This window comes from Nicotiana tabacum, mitochondrion, assembly GCF_000715075.1.
Source record: "Nicotiana tabacum mitochondrion, complete genome".
Taxonomy (NCBI): Eukaryota; Viridiplantae; Streptophyta; class Magnoliopsida; order Solanales; family Solanaceae; genus Nicotiana; species Nicotiana tabacum.
The window spans coordinates 399,340-415,000 of NC_006581.1; the positions used below are offsets into that span (position 1 = coordinate 399,340).

At 44.2% G+C, this 15,661-nt stretch overlaps 5 protein-coding genes across 5 annotated transcripts, besides 1 other annotated feature; 2 read left to right on the forward strand and 3 right to left on the reverse strand.

The window, feature by feature from the left end:
• Positions 1–1,553: 1,553 nt before the first annotated feature.
• On the reverse strand, positions 1,554–1,919 carry orf121c (hypothetical protein). Its single transcript has one exon. The coding sequence runs from the start codon at positions 1,917–1,919 to the stop codon at positions 1,554–1,556; it is 366 nt and encodes a 121-aa protein (YP_173496.1).
• A 528-nt stretch (positions 1,920–2,447) lies between these two features.
• orf112c (hypothetical protein) lies at positions 2,448–2,786 on the forward strand. The gene has a single exon. It carries the CDS (start codon positions 2,448–2,450, stop codon positions 2,784–2,786), a length of 339 nt encoding a protein of 112 aa, YP_173497.1.
• Positions 2,787–6,841: 4,055 nt separating this feature from the next.
• orf134b (hypothetical protein) lies at positions 6,842–7,246 on the reverse strand. The gene has a single exon. The coding sequence runs from the start codon at positions 7,244–7,246 to the stop codon at positions 6,842–6,844; it is 405 nt and encodes a 134-aa protein (YP_173498.1).
• A 1,126-nt stretch (positions 7,247–8,372) lies between these two features.
• Positions 8,373–15,661: part of a repeat region (repeat 1) that runs on past the window's edge.
• orf119c (hypothetical protein) lies at positions 9,578–9,937 on the reverse strand. Its single transcript has one exon. The coding sequence runs from the start codon at positions 9,935–9,937 to the stop codon at positions 9,578–9,580; it is 360 nt and encodes a 119-aa protein (YP_173499.1).
• On the forward strand, positions 10,185–10,547 carry orf120b (hypothetical protein). Its single transcript has one exon. It carries the CDS (start codon positions 10,185–10,187, stop codon positions 10,545–10,547), a length of 363 nt encoding a protein of 120 aa, YP_173500.1.

The window sequence follows — 15,661 nt, forward strand, 5'->3', positions numbered from 1 at the left end:
TTTTTTAAGGATTGGAATGGAATCTTTCGGTAATGGTCTAACTAGCTCCACCCCTTTGATGGGGGAATGTACTTCATGTCCTAGCTTTCCTTTCTTTCGGGGCCATTTCCTTCGCCCTTTCTTCTTAGTCTGAGGCATCTCCCTCTCGTCCTATTGTGGTAAGTTAACCGTAAAGTCTTGGAAGTTAGGGTTTTGCAATCATTCCAATCCCTCTAGTCTTGGCAGTTTCATTAAGCCATTCTGCTATCATTCTAGTTGTTAGTGAAGTGACTGCCTGATGTTCGATCGTGTAACTGGCACCGCAGCCAATGAATGTCCTCAACTCGGAGAAAGGGAATAAGAATGATTATCAGCATGTAAAAAAAACCTTGGGTCATTGGAGACCATTACTTTACGATCCGTCGTTGGACTCAGGGGTTTATCTCATCTGAAGCTACCATTTACTCGGTGGCACTTGAATTGGAAGTTGGTAACTAAGTGAGAAAATGGCTCTAATGAAACTAACTGTATTTCAGCTCGCGCATACAAAGAATCATTCTATCCTTTCGTCCCTCGCTGCCTTAAGGCACGCCTTTACTCCCAAGACCGGATTCATTCACAACAGCTTCTCCTTCCCTTGCTTCCCCGTTCTTCTCGAATATCATATATTTTTACTATACTGTAAAAGCCTTAAGTAGGGCTCCTATAGCTCTTACCATCAAATAGACTCTCTCCGCTGTACTGAATAGTCTTTCTATCTCCCCTTTCCCTGGGGTTTTAGAAGGAGTTGCTATTGTTGTTTCTTTCCAGCCCGTTCCATTTACCGGGGGCCCAGTTGCTGTCCTAAGGGGGGCATCATCAATTCTTGATGCTTGAAAGCAGCTGTTCCAGACAGTTTTCTTTGAAAGCTGGGTTAGAGGGCGAAAGCCTGGTTTCCAAGTTAGTCTTCAAGCCAGAAAGTCTGCATTTCCTCTTAGTGTGAGAAAGACAGGTCGAGATCTAGTTCTATTTATCAATCAAAGAGTGAGAAAGCTAGCTTTAAGCAGGCCAGTCTAAGTTTGACTTTGTCGCTGGGATTCCGGGGACCGGCTTCGCGAGACCATTTCGGCCTATTCATGGCTAAGCTCTATTGGGCGGACAATTACCTTTCTTTAACTAGGTGAAAGAGCAAATCAGACATTTCATTTCTTATTATAAGAAATTTTAGAGAGCGAATGAGATTGATCGAAAACATAGTCTGAATTGGATGTGTGAAGCATGCCGCCAGCTTTTCATCCTGAGCCTGGATCAAACTCTTCATGCAAGGAATAGAATACGCTCTTTTCTTTGAAGGACGTTAATCAATAGTTCAGCGAGCCTCGCTTCTTTTCTTTGGGTTTTTTTCTTATTTTATTAGACTGTATGAGTATTCTTAAACGAGTGGAACGATCTAAAGAATAGCCTGCGGGAGATAGCTATGAATTTCTCTTAATTGACTTTTCCTTTCAAGCTTCAGTGTGAAAGTGAACGTAGAATGTAAGAGAAATTCAAATGTTATAACTCCAGTACGTCAGGAACCATCAGAAAAAGAAAGACTATCCTAGAAAAAATTGTATAACTTGGATAAAGTATTCCCCTTGGGTCCCGTTCTCAATGAGACTCGTATATAGGGAATTAAGATAGGGAATACTTTCCTCTGTAAAAAGGATCTGCTGAGCAATAGGTTCTATGGGAGGCAGCTCAAAGTCCAAACCTGGAGTAGTTTCTTTATAAACCCGTACAAGCATTTCTACTTTGGATACGATTCTTTCTTTTAGCGTATCTATAGTCAATTGATTGAGCTTATTCCCCATATTAATGGAATTTAGATTTCTGGCCTGTCCAGCCCTAAAAGCCACAAGAAGGGCGATAGACAGGGTTAACCCTAGAGATGTGATGTATTCTGAAATTAGCAAGTCCATTGCTTTGATTCATTTTCTTTTCTTTTTCCGCTCCCCCGGGAAAAGACTTGTCGGAAATCGCCGGTGGTTGGTCCGGAAAGACATGGGACTTTTTGGGCGTAAAAGTGCTTCTCTTACGATATTTCGAGTTGGATGAAAAGAGTAAAGTTACAATATCATATATGTTGTTCGAAACTATCTTACTTTGAAAGGGGAAGTCGGCGCCAACAATCGAAAAGCTATTGGGTAAGTCGTGTGGCGCATCAAATCTTTCAAGAGAAAGAAAGTGCCCTTCAGAAAGGAAGAAGAAGCGTAGAAATCAAACTCCTCGGGTGCGTCTGCGCTCAGTCTCTGTCTGACGGCCCATTACCTAAATCTCAATCTAGCTGAAAAGGGTAGCTTTCTTTCTGGTCTGACGGCCTCTTCTTCGTCTAATCATTATACTTGCAGCAAGAAAGGGGCTTTGGAAAGATAGTTCGCCAGGTCTTTATATTTGTATACATTGGCAAGAGAAGCCTAGGTACCCATTCGCCGGAGTGAGGTTTGAAGATGCTCGAGCGAAGCGAGAGGAAGGAACAAAGTAACTCGACCGTAAGGGAGAGCATCTTCCTCCCTCGAATCTTTCTCTTTGTTTTTTGCTTGATTATACGGCTGTTGATTGAGTCTTTCTGTTGCAGGAGCGATATAAAGGGGTTTCTGTCTAAGTCTTCGAGTCCTCGATTCGGTCCTCTCTTGGAAGTGGGAAGTGAGGGGGCAGTGCTAGCTGTCCATCTAGTCCATTCCGTCCTGCGTTGGAAAAACCTCTACTCTACCCCTATGTTCGTATGCCCCTATGTCCGTGCAAGCAGTGGCCCCTTGGCTCTAAGCCTGATAGTGGTCTTAGTGTAAGGAAGCAAGCAACCTAAATATGGCACATGTCGCAGGGCCCCACTCGGATGACTGGTTTTGAGGCAGGCATCTCAATCTCGATAGCTGACTGGCAGAGGGTGAAAGCCTAGAAGACGCCTAGAACTCATAAGGAATAGGCACTGTACCGGCAGCGAACTCTAAGGTTTGGCTTTTTCTTTTATTGACTTTCTTGAGTCAATGTCGCATTTCGCGTGCTTGGTTAGATCTCCTAACCTAATGTAATGAACGAGAAGGTGAAAAATTCAGTCTTAGCTAAGCATTCGAATTCTGGGTAAGAGAGGAAATCTTTCTTTCTAGGGAATCTGTGCTTACTAAGCCTTTGTTTGAAGGACCGGTCTTAAAGTGAAGTGCAAGACTAGCTGGACCCGGACTGACTAATCGCTAACATCCCGGGTTCTCTCGGGACCGGGAGAACTCTCAGTTAAGTACGGCATTCAGTAAGAAGTAAGCCAAGTTCTATTAGCTCTTCTAACTTGTCTTAGACTCGTCAGTCTGTGATGCATTGAGTTGAGAGTCAAAGGATAAAGGAGTAGAAAACCTTATAACTGAAAAAGATTCGAGTGAAAGCCAGCTGCATGAAGTCCATCAATAGTACTTTAGCTTTTTCAATCAATCTTCTTTTGATTTTATTCTCGGCTGGTTGATATTACAATACGTCAGTTAGTTAAGATTCGATCCCCCTGGAAGACTAAAAGAATTTAGCTTTCCTGAAAAAAGTAAACTTACGGAAGCATCTATCTCTATCACGCACTTCAATCCGCACATAAGACGATTCCTCTTTCTATACTCAATTACGTAAGAGTCCAGCTAGCTCGTCTCTGTCTGGCAGTTTAAGCCTTGGCCCACCAGCTTCTTTTCAATCCAGGAGCTGCATGATAAGAAAGCTCTCGATCTCGGCTAGCTTCAGTTAGTTAAATAGACCAGGAAAGTCGTACTGCAACTATGCCAAGCAAAATATTGATTCCAATGCTGCGGAGACGGGTCTTGCTGATCGAACTAATCTACTTTAGGGATTCACCTAGCAGCTTTTAATAGGAAAGCTCGTTCCACCACTTCGACAAATTCTTTCGCAGCAGCTTGAACTGAACCGGGGCTATCAACGTGAACGAGAGAAAAACAAAGCCCATTACTCGATCAGGGGATCTAAGCCACAGCTCTATTCCCGACTAGAAATCTATAAAGGACTTTAAGGGAGAGCTGCTCTCTCTATCTCAGCTGCTTTCCCTACTAGGGGCACAAGAGGCACTTTTTGTCTAAAGCCTACTTCCTCTCTATAGGCAATTCCTTTTTTGTGGTTTGTGCTGTAATAAGAAGGATGTTGCTATTCTAAGATGTGGCGTTCCAGAAAGACTGACTTAAGACTTTATCATTCACACCGACCAGCTAGTGCGCTCTTACTTGGTATCGGATCTTTTCTAAATGAATCATTTGCCCTTCGACGGGAACTCCTACTACTTCTATCTACCTACGTCATTCTTTCTTTCATAAATCAAGCAATTTCCCACGGTCAAGCCTAGTAGAGCTCCTAGTCCGACAAGACTAGCAAAGATGCTATCAGGCCTAGTTACCATAAGAATGGAAGGGAAAGCGAAGGACAGAGACCATTTCACAAGAGCTTCAAGAAGAGTGAATTGAATTAGCCGCGGGTGGCTGAACTGCAGGGATTTCTATTGTTGAGCCGGGTGAGCTACCTTAACGGCAGCCTGCTATTCCTTATTATTGATAGCAGAGGAAAGAGAACTCCGCCTTCTCCTTCGGTGGATTAGATTAGTTAGAGGACTTCCTTTAGCTCTAAGACTAGGGATCTAAGGAATTGGTGGGAAATCCAGAAAAGCGAAAATCCCACTCTTAGAACATTGTTGAAAGAGGAGAGCCGGTCTTGCACACTAAGTCATGAGTGAACCTAGGCTCTTCAAGACCAGCCTTTCACTCCTAAGAAGTGGGAATAGGAGTCAATCGATGACTGAAATTTCTTAGAAAGATTGCCTAATGCCTTATCTCTTCTGGATTCCATCTCACTCTCTTTCGGTCCGAAGCCGATAGGAAGTGAAAGTCGCTGAGGTAAGTTCCGATAGAGCTAGGTTCCGGGTATTCCTACCATTTTTTCTTATAGGTTACTCTTTGAACTCAACATTAAAGCACTGGAAGAGAATCGCTATCCTCTTTCTAAAAGGACGGGGATTTAGGTCTATTGCTTATGTCCGATTTGCTGAGGCTAGCTTGACTTCACTCACTTCAGAGAGAGAAAAAAAGAATAAGAAAGGAGCGTAGCAGCCAGAAAGAGAAAGAAATCCCCTCTTCCGCTTAAGGCACCGAAGTCCCTGAGCTAATATCAATAGCAGTAGATTCAAGGGAAGTTCTTTCTAGAGCAGTAAGAGCCTATTCTGTCTTGCTTTCTGATTCAATTCCGCTGCTAGGGTGAGCTAACTCCAAAAAACCCGTCCACAGTTCGGATTTCAGGCTGCAACTCGCCTGCATGAAGCCTGAATCGCTAGTAATCGCCGGTCAGCCATAGGGCGGTGAATTCCTTCCAGGGCCTTGTACACACCGCCCCTCTCCTTTTCTAGCTGCCCAGATTGAATTCCTCTGGGAACAACTAAACTATTAGCCAAAGGTCTAGTGGAAACTGCTTAGTCGAGGGAAACTCCCCTTTTTGTCTCGTACCTCCGCTCCTAAGCTAACTAAGAGCGCTATCCGTTCCTACGCCCCCTACCGAACCTGAGGATGAAACTTGAGATTCATTCTTCTCAAAACAAAAGCAGTACCGAAGATAGTAAGAAATCCGGACAAAACCTTCCTGTTTTTGGGGAAGAAGAAAGTACCGGATTAAGTAGGCAATCTTAGGACAATTCTTTTTCTTCATTAGGGCTTTTAGCCCCGAGTCGATCGAGGGCATTTCACTCCTAGCCCAGAAGGGAAGGGCTTGTTTGCGACTAGCAGTAGCTGGCAACGGTCTTTGACGCATCTATTAGCTGAAGAGGCCTAAGGCTGGTCTCTTTCCTCTCGTACCATGCCTGTTGAAGGTTCCTTGCCTTTTCCCTTGAACCGGGTATGAATTCCTAAATCCATTTACCTCGACCAGGATCAACTCCTTCTATGCCCCAGGAAAAAGCTAAAAGTAAAGCAGTCATCAAGCCAGAGCTAGTTTCACAGCTACCGATTCGCACCCGCGGGTCAAAGAAGACCAATAAAATCTCGATTCAGCATAAGCAAGGGATGAGAGAGGCCTTACGAGGGCTCTTTCCCACTTAATAGATTCATTCCTTCGTTACGGCGGTTGTGGGTACCTGCCGTTCAGAGATGCTATCAGAGTAGGAAAGTTAGCCAAGTTCTCCTGCCTAGTTTAGATAAAGCACCCCTTATCGCCCCACGGCATCTGGTTAGGACACAAAGCTTATTCTATTCCTAAAATAGCGGATTCTATAACAGCATTCTGCCTTTTCGAAGACAGAGCACTCGTGGCACACACTTGGCCTTTTGCCTTAGAAAGAGTTCAACCCACTTGAAAGAGGAAAGGGGAGTAGGCATAGTACCGGAAAGTACGGATTCGGGGTTCATCCCTCAATCAAGCGCTACTTGAAAGTCAGGATAGATTCCACTCTCAGTTAGTACGTACCTTTTTTTTTAAGCAAGAACTCTTAATCGTTCGTATCCCATACCCATGGGCTACTTCACTGAGACGATGGTCGGAGTTTACAAGCTGCTTTGATAGAAGCAGGTTAAGAAAGATAGCTGAAAGTGCTAGCATAAGGAAGAGATTCTATGGATGGAAAGAGGCCCTTCCTTGCTTTCAAGGTTTCGGCATTCAAAGTCAAACGATTCTTTGTTTAAGTTTAATAATAAAGTAAAGGAAATCGGCCTGCTCTTCTCTCTTTTCTCTATTGAACTATGGAAAGCACTTTATAGTAGCGACACGGATTCACCACAACTTATGACTTCGCCAATGGGGCAAACGAAGGCTAACCCGTTCTGGTTGTTATGACTGGCAAGAATCGGTAGGTTCTTTCAGTGCGCTTTGGTCCTTCTTACAGAGACTATCCTTTGTATAAGTTATGATCCATCCAAGGAATGAGCTTCCCCAGAGTAAAATCCCGTGGACTACAAGGAAAAGATAGAATCTCGCCCGGCAACAGCAGCTGATTCAATAGCAGATGGTCTTGGAAAGAACCTTTCATTCGATGCTTCTGATTCAACTCCCAGACAACCAAGGAAGTATGCGCGAAGATAGGGTTAGCCCCTGCGGCAAGCATTATCCGGGAATGATTATCCAGGAACTGGAAGATGGTTGGCGTGACACGCCTAAATCCCCCACAATCAATCCACAAGGCTTCAGGCGACTGGAGCAACCTTTGAAGGCGCTCGGCCTTGTTCACCCTTTCAGCTAAGTATCCCGCTTTTTCCTTGAGGGGAGCCGAGATTTGAAATATGTGTGCCTTCATCGCCTTAAGTCAATCTATCCAAAGAGCCTACCCTATAATAGATTCAGCTAAAGCTGCGCTTGGAAGATTTCTTTCTCAATCATGAATCCGAGCTTACTACTTGAATCACGAAAGGCGCTTTTTCTCACTATCTATTCAATTCCAACTTCATGCTCACTTATGAAATCAAGCTAATAAGGCCAAAAACAGAGCATGAAGTCCACTGGCATGAGAATCAAGCGAAGTAGAGACATAAGCAGATCCAAAGAAAAGAAGCAAGACGACTACTTCCATTCCTCTCCTTAGACCGACAGTACTACAAGACAGAAATAAGGCGATTATTACCTAATATAATAATTAGAATTTTCATAATAATACCTCACAAACAAGGTAGATGAATTGCCAAGACTATCTCGACCTTACCCTTACACTCAGCTTAGAGCATTCAATCTCGCTTTCACCCCTCAGAAGGACAGAAAGCACTAGGGGAATGAAATCCTGCGCCTAGAAAGAAAGGTAGGGGAAATAGCCCTTTCCTGACTAAAGGAAAGGGTAATGGTTATACACCTCTTACCACATTCACTACTTCCAAAGAAAGAACTCAAGGACTGGACTACGGAGGGACTTAGAAAAACCTACTAGCAACCTCTCTGCTTCCTATACTTAGAAAATGATCCCAATGAAGCCAATGGTGAGACAAAAGGAACCCCAGGATTGATTATTCCCTTAGGCCTATTCTCACTCCTTCAACTAAGAAATTCAAATCAGCACTTGAAGCAGGAGTCTAGCTAAGGCTAGTGCGCTAGAATTCAAATGTCTTGTTCTATTCTAAGGCTCGGACGTGGAGCTGGCTCTATTAATCGATAAGCAGCGGTTGCTTACCCACGGACACCTAAGCCTTCTAGGCAAGTGCATAAAGAGAGAGGGGAGGTAGCTTCCAGAAAGATAGAGTTATCACACAAAGGCGAAATGACTAAGATCTTGCTTAACCAGAAGATAGAATCCTATTGTTGAACTGGGGAGGCAGAAGGAAAGACATTCAGGGCTGAAAGAATGGAACTCGCTCTAAGGGACCCCAACTGGATAGGAATCTTCTGCCTATGGGGAGTCAACTGGCGCCTTCTTAAAGCACCTGCCCGGCTTTCTTCCTTTGCCTTCCCTCCGTTTCCACAATAAGAAGAAAAAGAAGAATTTTTCCAACTTTAATATGAACTACGACAAGGAAAATAAATCCTTAGAAAGACAAACATTGGATTGTTTTTGTGTAACATATCAGTTTTTTTCTTTGTCTATTGACTGAGTTCCCCTTTTTAGTTTGCCTTTTCCAATATGTGAGATGTGGGGATGAAGCTCCGAAGCAGGAGCTAGCCTTCAAAGGCGGGCGGAACTTCACTCTTTTTTAGGAGAGCTGCCTACGTACCTTCTCTTTTCAGCAAAAAAAGAATCAAGTCCCACGTAGTTCACAGTTAATCAGTTAAATAGATCGCGTTTAAAAACCAAATAGACTGTTTAGGAGGTATGCGACTTGGACGACGAAAGAGCGCTAGAGCGTGGGTCAGGGTCAGATACGGAGGGGCGAATGCTTCCCGATCACTCTCTCAGAGAGAGAGAGAGCTATTGTACAAGGAAGCTACGTACACATTTTCGAACTGAAAGCGAGATCTTGCAACCACACCCGAAGAAGCACGCAACAAAGCTCTTTTCCTTTCTCATTGAAGTATGCAGCGAGGAATCGAAGGGATGAGACCCGATTCAATTCTGTGATTAAATCAAATTCTTCCCTTCGTTAGTTTACCCACTGTAACTGACTGTCACGTCCAACGAGAAGGGGGGCTTCACCTGATCACTCTGAATCCGCTGATCAGGAAGAGAGAAAGGAAGAGGTTTTTTCTTTAGATAAAGCGGAAGCTCGTTCCTGGCCTCTTTGGCAGTAGCTAATCTGAATTCGTAACCCGCCATCTTTGGGCAGGAGTCGTCAGATCTTGCCCAGGCAATGGAGCGATCGACACTCGCTCGCAAGTTTTAAGAAGTGGTAAGCGCAAGGACAAGTTGATTCAGAAAGGGGAAGAGGAGTAGCCTAGCCTGGTTCTTGTTTGTTTTCCTTAGCGGTATAGTACGGCACATGGGAAATCACAATCAGAGAGAAGTAACGATACGATAGATCCGCAGGAAATAGCGAAGTACATGAATTGTCTATCTCTTTCCTTAGCTGAGAGAGAGGGAGCGAACTCTCGACATGCAGGCATATCTTGTTGAATCAGTCTTTTTCGCCACATCGCGTATAACGGGAATCGAACCCCCTCCGCTGCTGGCGGGCAGATGTATAATGTACTACTTCGATCCAGCAACTTGTTAGGAGTAGGTTTTGGCTTGGGAAAAACCCGTGGATGAGCGAGAATATACGAATATTTTTGTTAGATGGTTTCCCCTTACAGTCTTTTTTGTTAAAATGAATAATGCGGATGGGTGTCTGCTTTCTTTGAGAATTTGGATTGTACAACCAAGAATGTGGCTGAATTCTGGGCCATCTACCGTGGCCTTATGTTGGCATGGGATTTGGGTTACAAGCAGGTCATTCTTGAAACTGATTTTGAATATTGTTTGCATGCTGTGATTCATTTGATTTCCTCTAATCACCCTCAAGCACAACTGATCCAAGCTTGCTGGAATCTTGTTCAAAGGGATTGGCAGTGCTTTTGTAAGCATACTCATAGAGAAGAGAGAAGGTAAGATCGCGGCCGACTGGTTGGCATCTGAAGCTCTGAAGCAGCCGCCAGGTTATCAACAGCTTTTGACCTGTCTGCCTGGACATAAGATACCTAAAGAAGAAGAAAGAAAAGGAAAACATTATTGTAAATGGCACGAGAAATGGACTCACTCTACAAATAATTGTGTAAATTTCAGGAATCTGATTCAAGATTACTTGGACAAAGGTTTGTTCCGGATAGCAGACCGACCAATGGGAATCGAGACATCACCGTTTGCGGGAGCAGTAGAGATCAATATGATGTCTGCTGACCTAAGGAAGTTGTCTGACCCACAGAAAGAGTTGGAGGCGGCTGAGCACATCCCACAAGAGTCAAGCCCAGAAAGCGTGGCAAGTCATTCGCCAAGGCCATTACCAACAACAGGATTATGTTCGAGATGTCAACTTGAAATCTCGATGAATCGAGGAGAAAAGCATCTACCCTTTCGAAAAAGGATGGAATGGCGACCTGTGGTAAGAGAGCCTTTAGCACAAGAGCGAAGGATGACGACTGATTCAATTGCCCTCTCTACTCAATTGATTGAATATAGTTGCGTGAAGCAGCATAAGTGCTAACCTGATCTAAGGAAGGAGGGGGAACGCGAAAGCAAGGCTATTCCGGGGCGTCAAGCGTCTGTAGGCCTATCAGCCATGAAGTACGCATAAGCGGGAATAGGCTAAAAGGACGGTTATAAGGCATCTAGAGGGCCTGTTTTCGGCTGGTCATAACCAGAACTCTTAGGTTAGGGGTCCGCCCTTAGCCCAGTACTTAATAAAGGGAGGCAAGGCGAACTTCTTCTACGTCGAATTCACGAAAATAATCATATGAGAAATCGTCTGATGAAGAGTTCCCTAGCTAGACGATTTTCCACGTGGAATGAATTATGAAAATAGTATGGCAGAATGGTATGATTATACGACTAGAGAACAGATAACCAGGAAAGAAAGGGAGAACCGACCGGGGCCTTGCCCTTACTTTAGCTTTAGGAAGAAATCCAAACTTTGGAGCTCAGCTTAGGGATCAGATATCGATATCGGAAGATCAGGCCCATCACTTCTTCTTGACTTCGATGATTTGCCTGCAGGAGGATCATCGAAGGTTGGAGAAAGAGATAGAAAGCTGACTAGAGTAGGGGGTAGAGGGGCTGTGTATATCTATTCCAATCGGGGTGATAGCTCGACTCGGCAAATGGGAGAAAGATCAAATCGCGCGGGAGAGGGGGTCCCACCCATAATCTAGATTCAAAGTCAAGGTCTTGTTCGGATATTGATCGTAGCAAGCGTCACTTCCTTCATTGGATGGATTCAGGCTTGCTTGTCTCGCTCTCATATTGGAAGGCTAGGTTTGGAACCCTCTAGGAACTGAATCGCTAGAAAGATCTCTTCTTTCGTTTAAACCAAGTGGACCCTAAACCAAAGCTTTGATCGCTGCGCTTCCCCCTTATTGTTAGTCCTCTTACCATACACCACTTCGAATGCTTACTTCCCCCCTTACTTAACATAGGCCGATTCACATCCTTTTTATAGGCAAACTCAGCAGTTGGAAGAACTTATCCCCCTTGCTCGGTCTCCCTTGCACTAAGCTCTTCAGCAAGTCTTCCAGTAAACCGACGACTGGAGTCTGGCCGTCCTGAGTGATAAGCACTACTAAACCTCAGTTCAGTGCCTAATTTCTTCCATAGCACCCTCTATTAGAGGGCAGACTGCTGTCTTGATCGGGCGTAATGCTCCCCCTTCGTCATAAGGCGTGCTTTCTCACCACCTAATGATGATCAAATCACGATCATGGGGTTGCCCGGTTCTAATTCCATATGAAGAATAGAATGGAAATCAAGACCCCGAAGCTTCTTTAGTTCCAGATGATGCGGATCCAATCTCATCTCCTGAGCTATACCTATAACTTATGCAAATTTTTCTTTTCCCGAACTTAGTTAATAAATAAGGCGAGATGGAGACCCTGATTTGGACCCTCGTGATCGAGCTTATGATTGTAAAGAACGCGGAGCCATAGTCAAACGATCCAAACCAGGTTGAGAGCGCCGAAGCTTATCCACCTGAAGCACTCACTTCAACTCCTGTCCTGCAGTGGAAGCTGTAGCCGGAAGCTTCACTGTGGAGGCTGGCGGTCAGATGGAGCTGATTAGATCCACAGCCGAGATGGGGCCATCCCTGGAGTCAAAGAGTTATCACCCGCTGTATCATTGACGCGGACGGGGCTTCCTCGCATCATACCGTCGTTTCATCGAAAGATGATTCGACGTCGTGATGCAAAGGCTGACCGGTTCTGCTTTATCTCTCATGGTTTTCGATATCGCGGGTAGTCCACTTATATCGTAAGATAAGTATGGCTACCTTCGAGTCGATCTTTGAGAGATGTAGCTCCTACTACGGTGTTCAGTCTATTTGTAGTGAATTAACTACACCTTTTCAGCACCTACAAAAGACATATCTCCCGTGGATCTCGGAGATCCCTCTTTCTCGGGGTATTTCCTGGGTCAAGTATTCCGCTCGTTTGCTGTCAGGAATTCAGTAGAGTGGCCTTGAAAGAAGCAAGCCTACTCTTCTTCATGTGTAATGCTTTCTTTAAGGATATCTTTCTTTTCGTAAGCCCACAAGGGATTTCATCAGGGTAAATTCCAATCTAACTATTAAATAAATAATTACGACTAATCGTAAGAGGAACTATTCTATATGTAATCTTCAGAATAGAGCTCTGATACCACTCTAATGAAAGCAAAAATCCCGAGAAAACGTATCTAGAAGAGCTTGAGGATTTTAAGTTACCTTTAGGGCTAGTTAGGTAAAACCTTATATACGCAATTATCAGATCGATCTTTGAAGGACACGATGGAACTTTCCTCCTTGACTTCAGTTTAGGAATATTTTCATCCGGGATTGGAACGACCTATGTTGTAACGGAGGAGAGAAGGTGAACCAGCTTCCTTTGGTCGCCTCTCCCGTCTGGTCGAGTAGCTTTCGCTCCTTCCTACTTACTTTATTATAATATAAGCTTAAGCTGCTACGTGGCCTATTGGGAGCTTTTTAGTCATAGTGGGAGCTTTCGGAAATCACTTAGCAGGTCTTCATCATAGGAAGAGGGAAGAACAAGGGAGAAGATCTTATTTAAAAGAAGACGATTCCAAAAGAAAGTCAAAACGGGGAATAGGATGCCTTAAAGGTAAATAAGAAAGATCCTAAATAAAAATGAAAATACCTGCCTTTCTAATGAGATGTGATCTGTCTAGGGCTAGCTGAACTAAGCCTCATCAGAGGAGGAAAGATTTGCTGCTTTCATACTTCTTCTTCCTGCTACGCCCTTGCTTTCCCACCGCTCCGTGGGGGGCCTTTTCTTCTCACTTGAGAGATGCGATTTGAAAGAAGAGAAGAGGTTCTATCAGTTAATCACCATCCCTTCCTCTAATGAATTAGATCCCATCTGCTAACTATAACTCAACTCCGAGGGAATAATGAAAAGAAAAAAAATCCTCTACTCGAAAGCCGTTGCTGATCTGATCTTTTCTTTCCTGGGCGTGGGCGAGACAAAGTCTTCTTAGTCTTCCGCTTTTTCGGTGATATCTATAAGAAGGAATACCTGTCTCAAGGTAAACAGGAGTTCCCGGCTCAAGCGAAATGATACCGGCGCAAGGTAATTCAATTCTTTAGTTTGTGGCAGAGAGTTTTAGAAGACTCTCGGTTATTAAGGTCACTGCTTAACAAAGCGATCTTGATAGCCGCTGACGTACTAAGGAGTTATGTATTGGAGCTTACCTGTTTGCTCTTACGGTAATGAGGACGGCCCGACGTTCGGGGATGTTGCATTGCGCTTTCTATTTAAAGCAGTGTGCATCCTCGCTTCAGAGGGCTTGTGGCGGAGAATTTAACCATTACTCACTTCGCGTACCCATCTTTCTGACACGCTCCTAGGGTATCATAATCCCCTCTTTTCATCGAAAAACTTATATACATACAAGAGGGATGATTATAGTGATTGTGTTAGTTCAGATCTATCTTTCCTTCGGAACCTTGGCAAAGGTTGTTTGCCTTGCCAAGAAGGATACGTTCTCTAGCATTATCACTCAAGTCTTGGACTTGGATTCTGTGTTGTCTTTGATGTCTGATATTAAGGTAGTCTAATTCCAAACCAACTGCAGTACCTAAGCTATCCTTTAACACATTACCCATTCCATAAATAAGGGGCCCTTACAAGAAGTCCCTAGACTAGGGAGATCAAACATCTCCTCGGGAATAAGACGTAACTCCTGGGGTTTCTTTTATAATAAAAAAAACCAAGATCCCCTTCCAATACGGGCTCAAAGGCCGACCTCTTCCGAGCCAAAGCTAAAAAGGAAGTCGGAGCTTGGTCCACATCGAGAAAAAACGTTCGTAATGAACGGATCTCCGATGGTCGAGCCTGCCAAGGACACGGAACCCAGCACCACCTACCCGAGCCAAGGTACTCAACCTTTGGAAAGGGTCTTTAATGTGAATTGCGAACAACCCACAAGGGTGGTATGATTGAAAGATAGTTTGAATAGGGGCACAAGTCTAGAGCTGTGGTATGGAAAATAGATGAGAAAAAAAAACCTCATCTCTTTACTTAGTCAGAGTCATTGTTTTACTCTTTCTATCTGCATGACTGCTTTCTTATGATGAGTAGTGCCCATCACTTGCCTCTCTGTGCCCTGTATGAAGGAGCATCCACTGCGCTTACTAGTGGGTATGATTAAAGTCAAGAGCGGGTCTCTCAGAAAAAAGGACCTTATCTGTATCTGTCTCTCTTACTCGAACTAGCCACCCCTTGGGAACCGTCTCCCCTTTTACCCTGCAATGAAGGGCGGATGGCTTAGCCTTGCCTTTAGAAAGAAGAAAGAAAAAAAATGCCTTTGAAGGGCTTAATCAATAGGAGAAGATAGCCGCAGACAGAAGTAGCGGCTATTGCTATTTCATTCCCTCCCACTCTTTTAGCTCTGATCGTAAACGCTCTTCTTCCAATAGGAGTTATTCTTTGCCTTGACGCTGTGAGAGCTTCCGGTCCTTGAGTATGAGTACTCCTATCCGCTCTTGGGTTCATAACCGGTCCTATTGAATTAGTTGCACATGAGTACGGTCTTCTCGGGGTCGGGGTTCCCTTTACCGGGATTTCCCCTTGGCAGATAGAGCGGAAACAGAAAGCGATATATCCGCTGCTATTATCCGCTCTTAGGTTGCAGTTGCTCTTTGAGTTCTCTCTTTCTTTCTTTATGGGTCTTCCCCGGCCGTTAGATCAAGATAAGAAAGATAAGAATGGTATTAGATAGATGTCTTCTTCTTTACTGAGGGAGTAGGTATGGGGCGCCCTTACTTTTTGAATGGGTTACCTTAGGCATTACTAACTAATCCACTATGTCCGCTATCGAATAGCCTAGGCAAGATAGAAAGTCTCTCTTATTGTGAGGCTTCCCTTCCCTTACTCTAGGGCTTTTCTTCTCTTCTTCTCTAAGGGCAGTGAAAGCCATCTGATATAGGGCTTTCTCCTGTAATCTGTCTCTCGATAAGAAGCTTTCTTTTGATCCGGGTTAATCTCGTCTTCTTGAAGAATTACGGATTCCTAAACCTAGTAAGGGAAAGCGATTCTACTCCAATTGCATTCATCAGTCGGATGAGAGTGAGAATAGAAAGGAAGCCGGGAGGAAGAATGGAGTATAGCATTA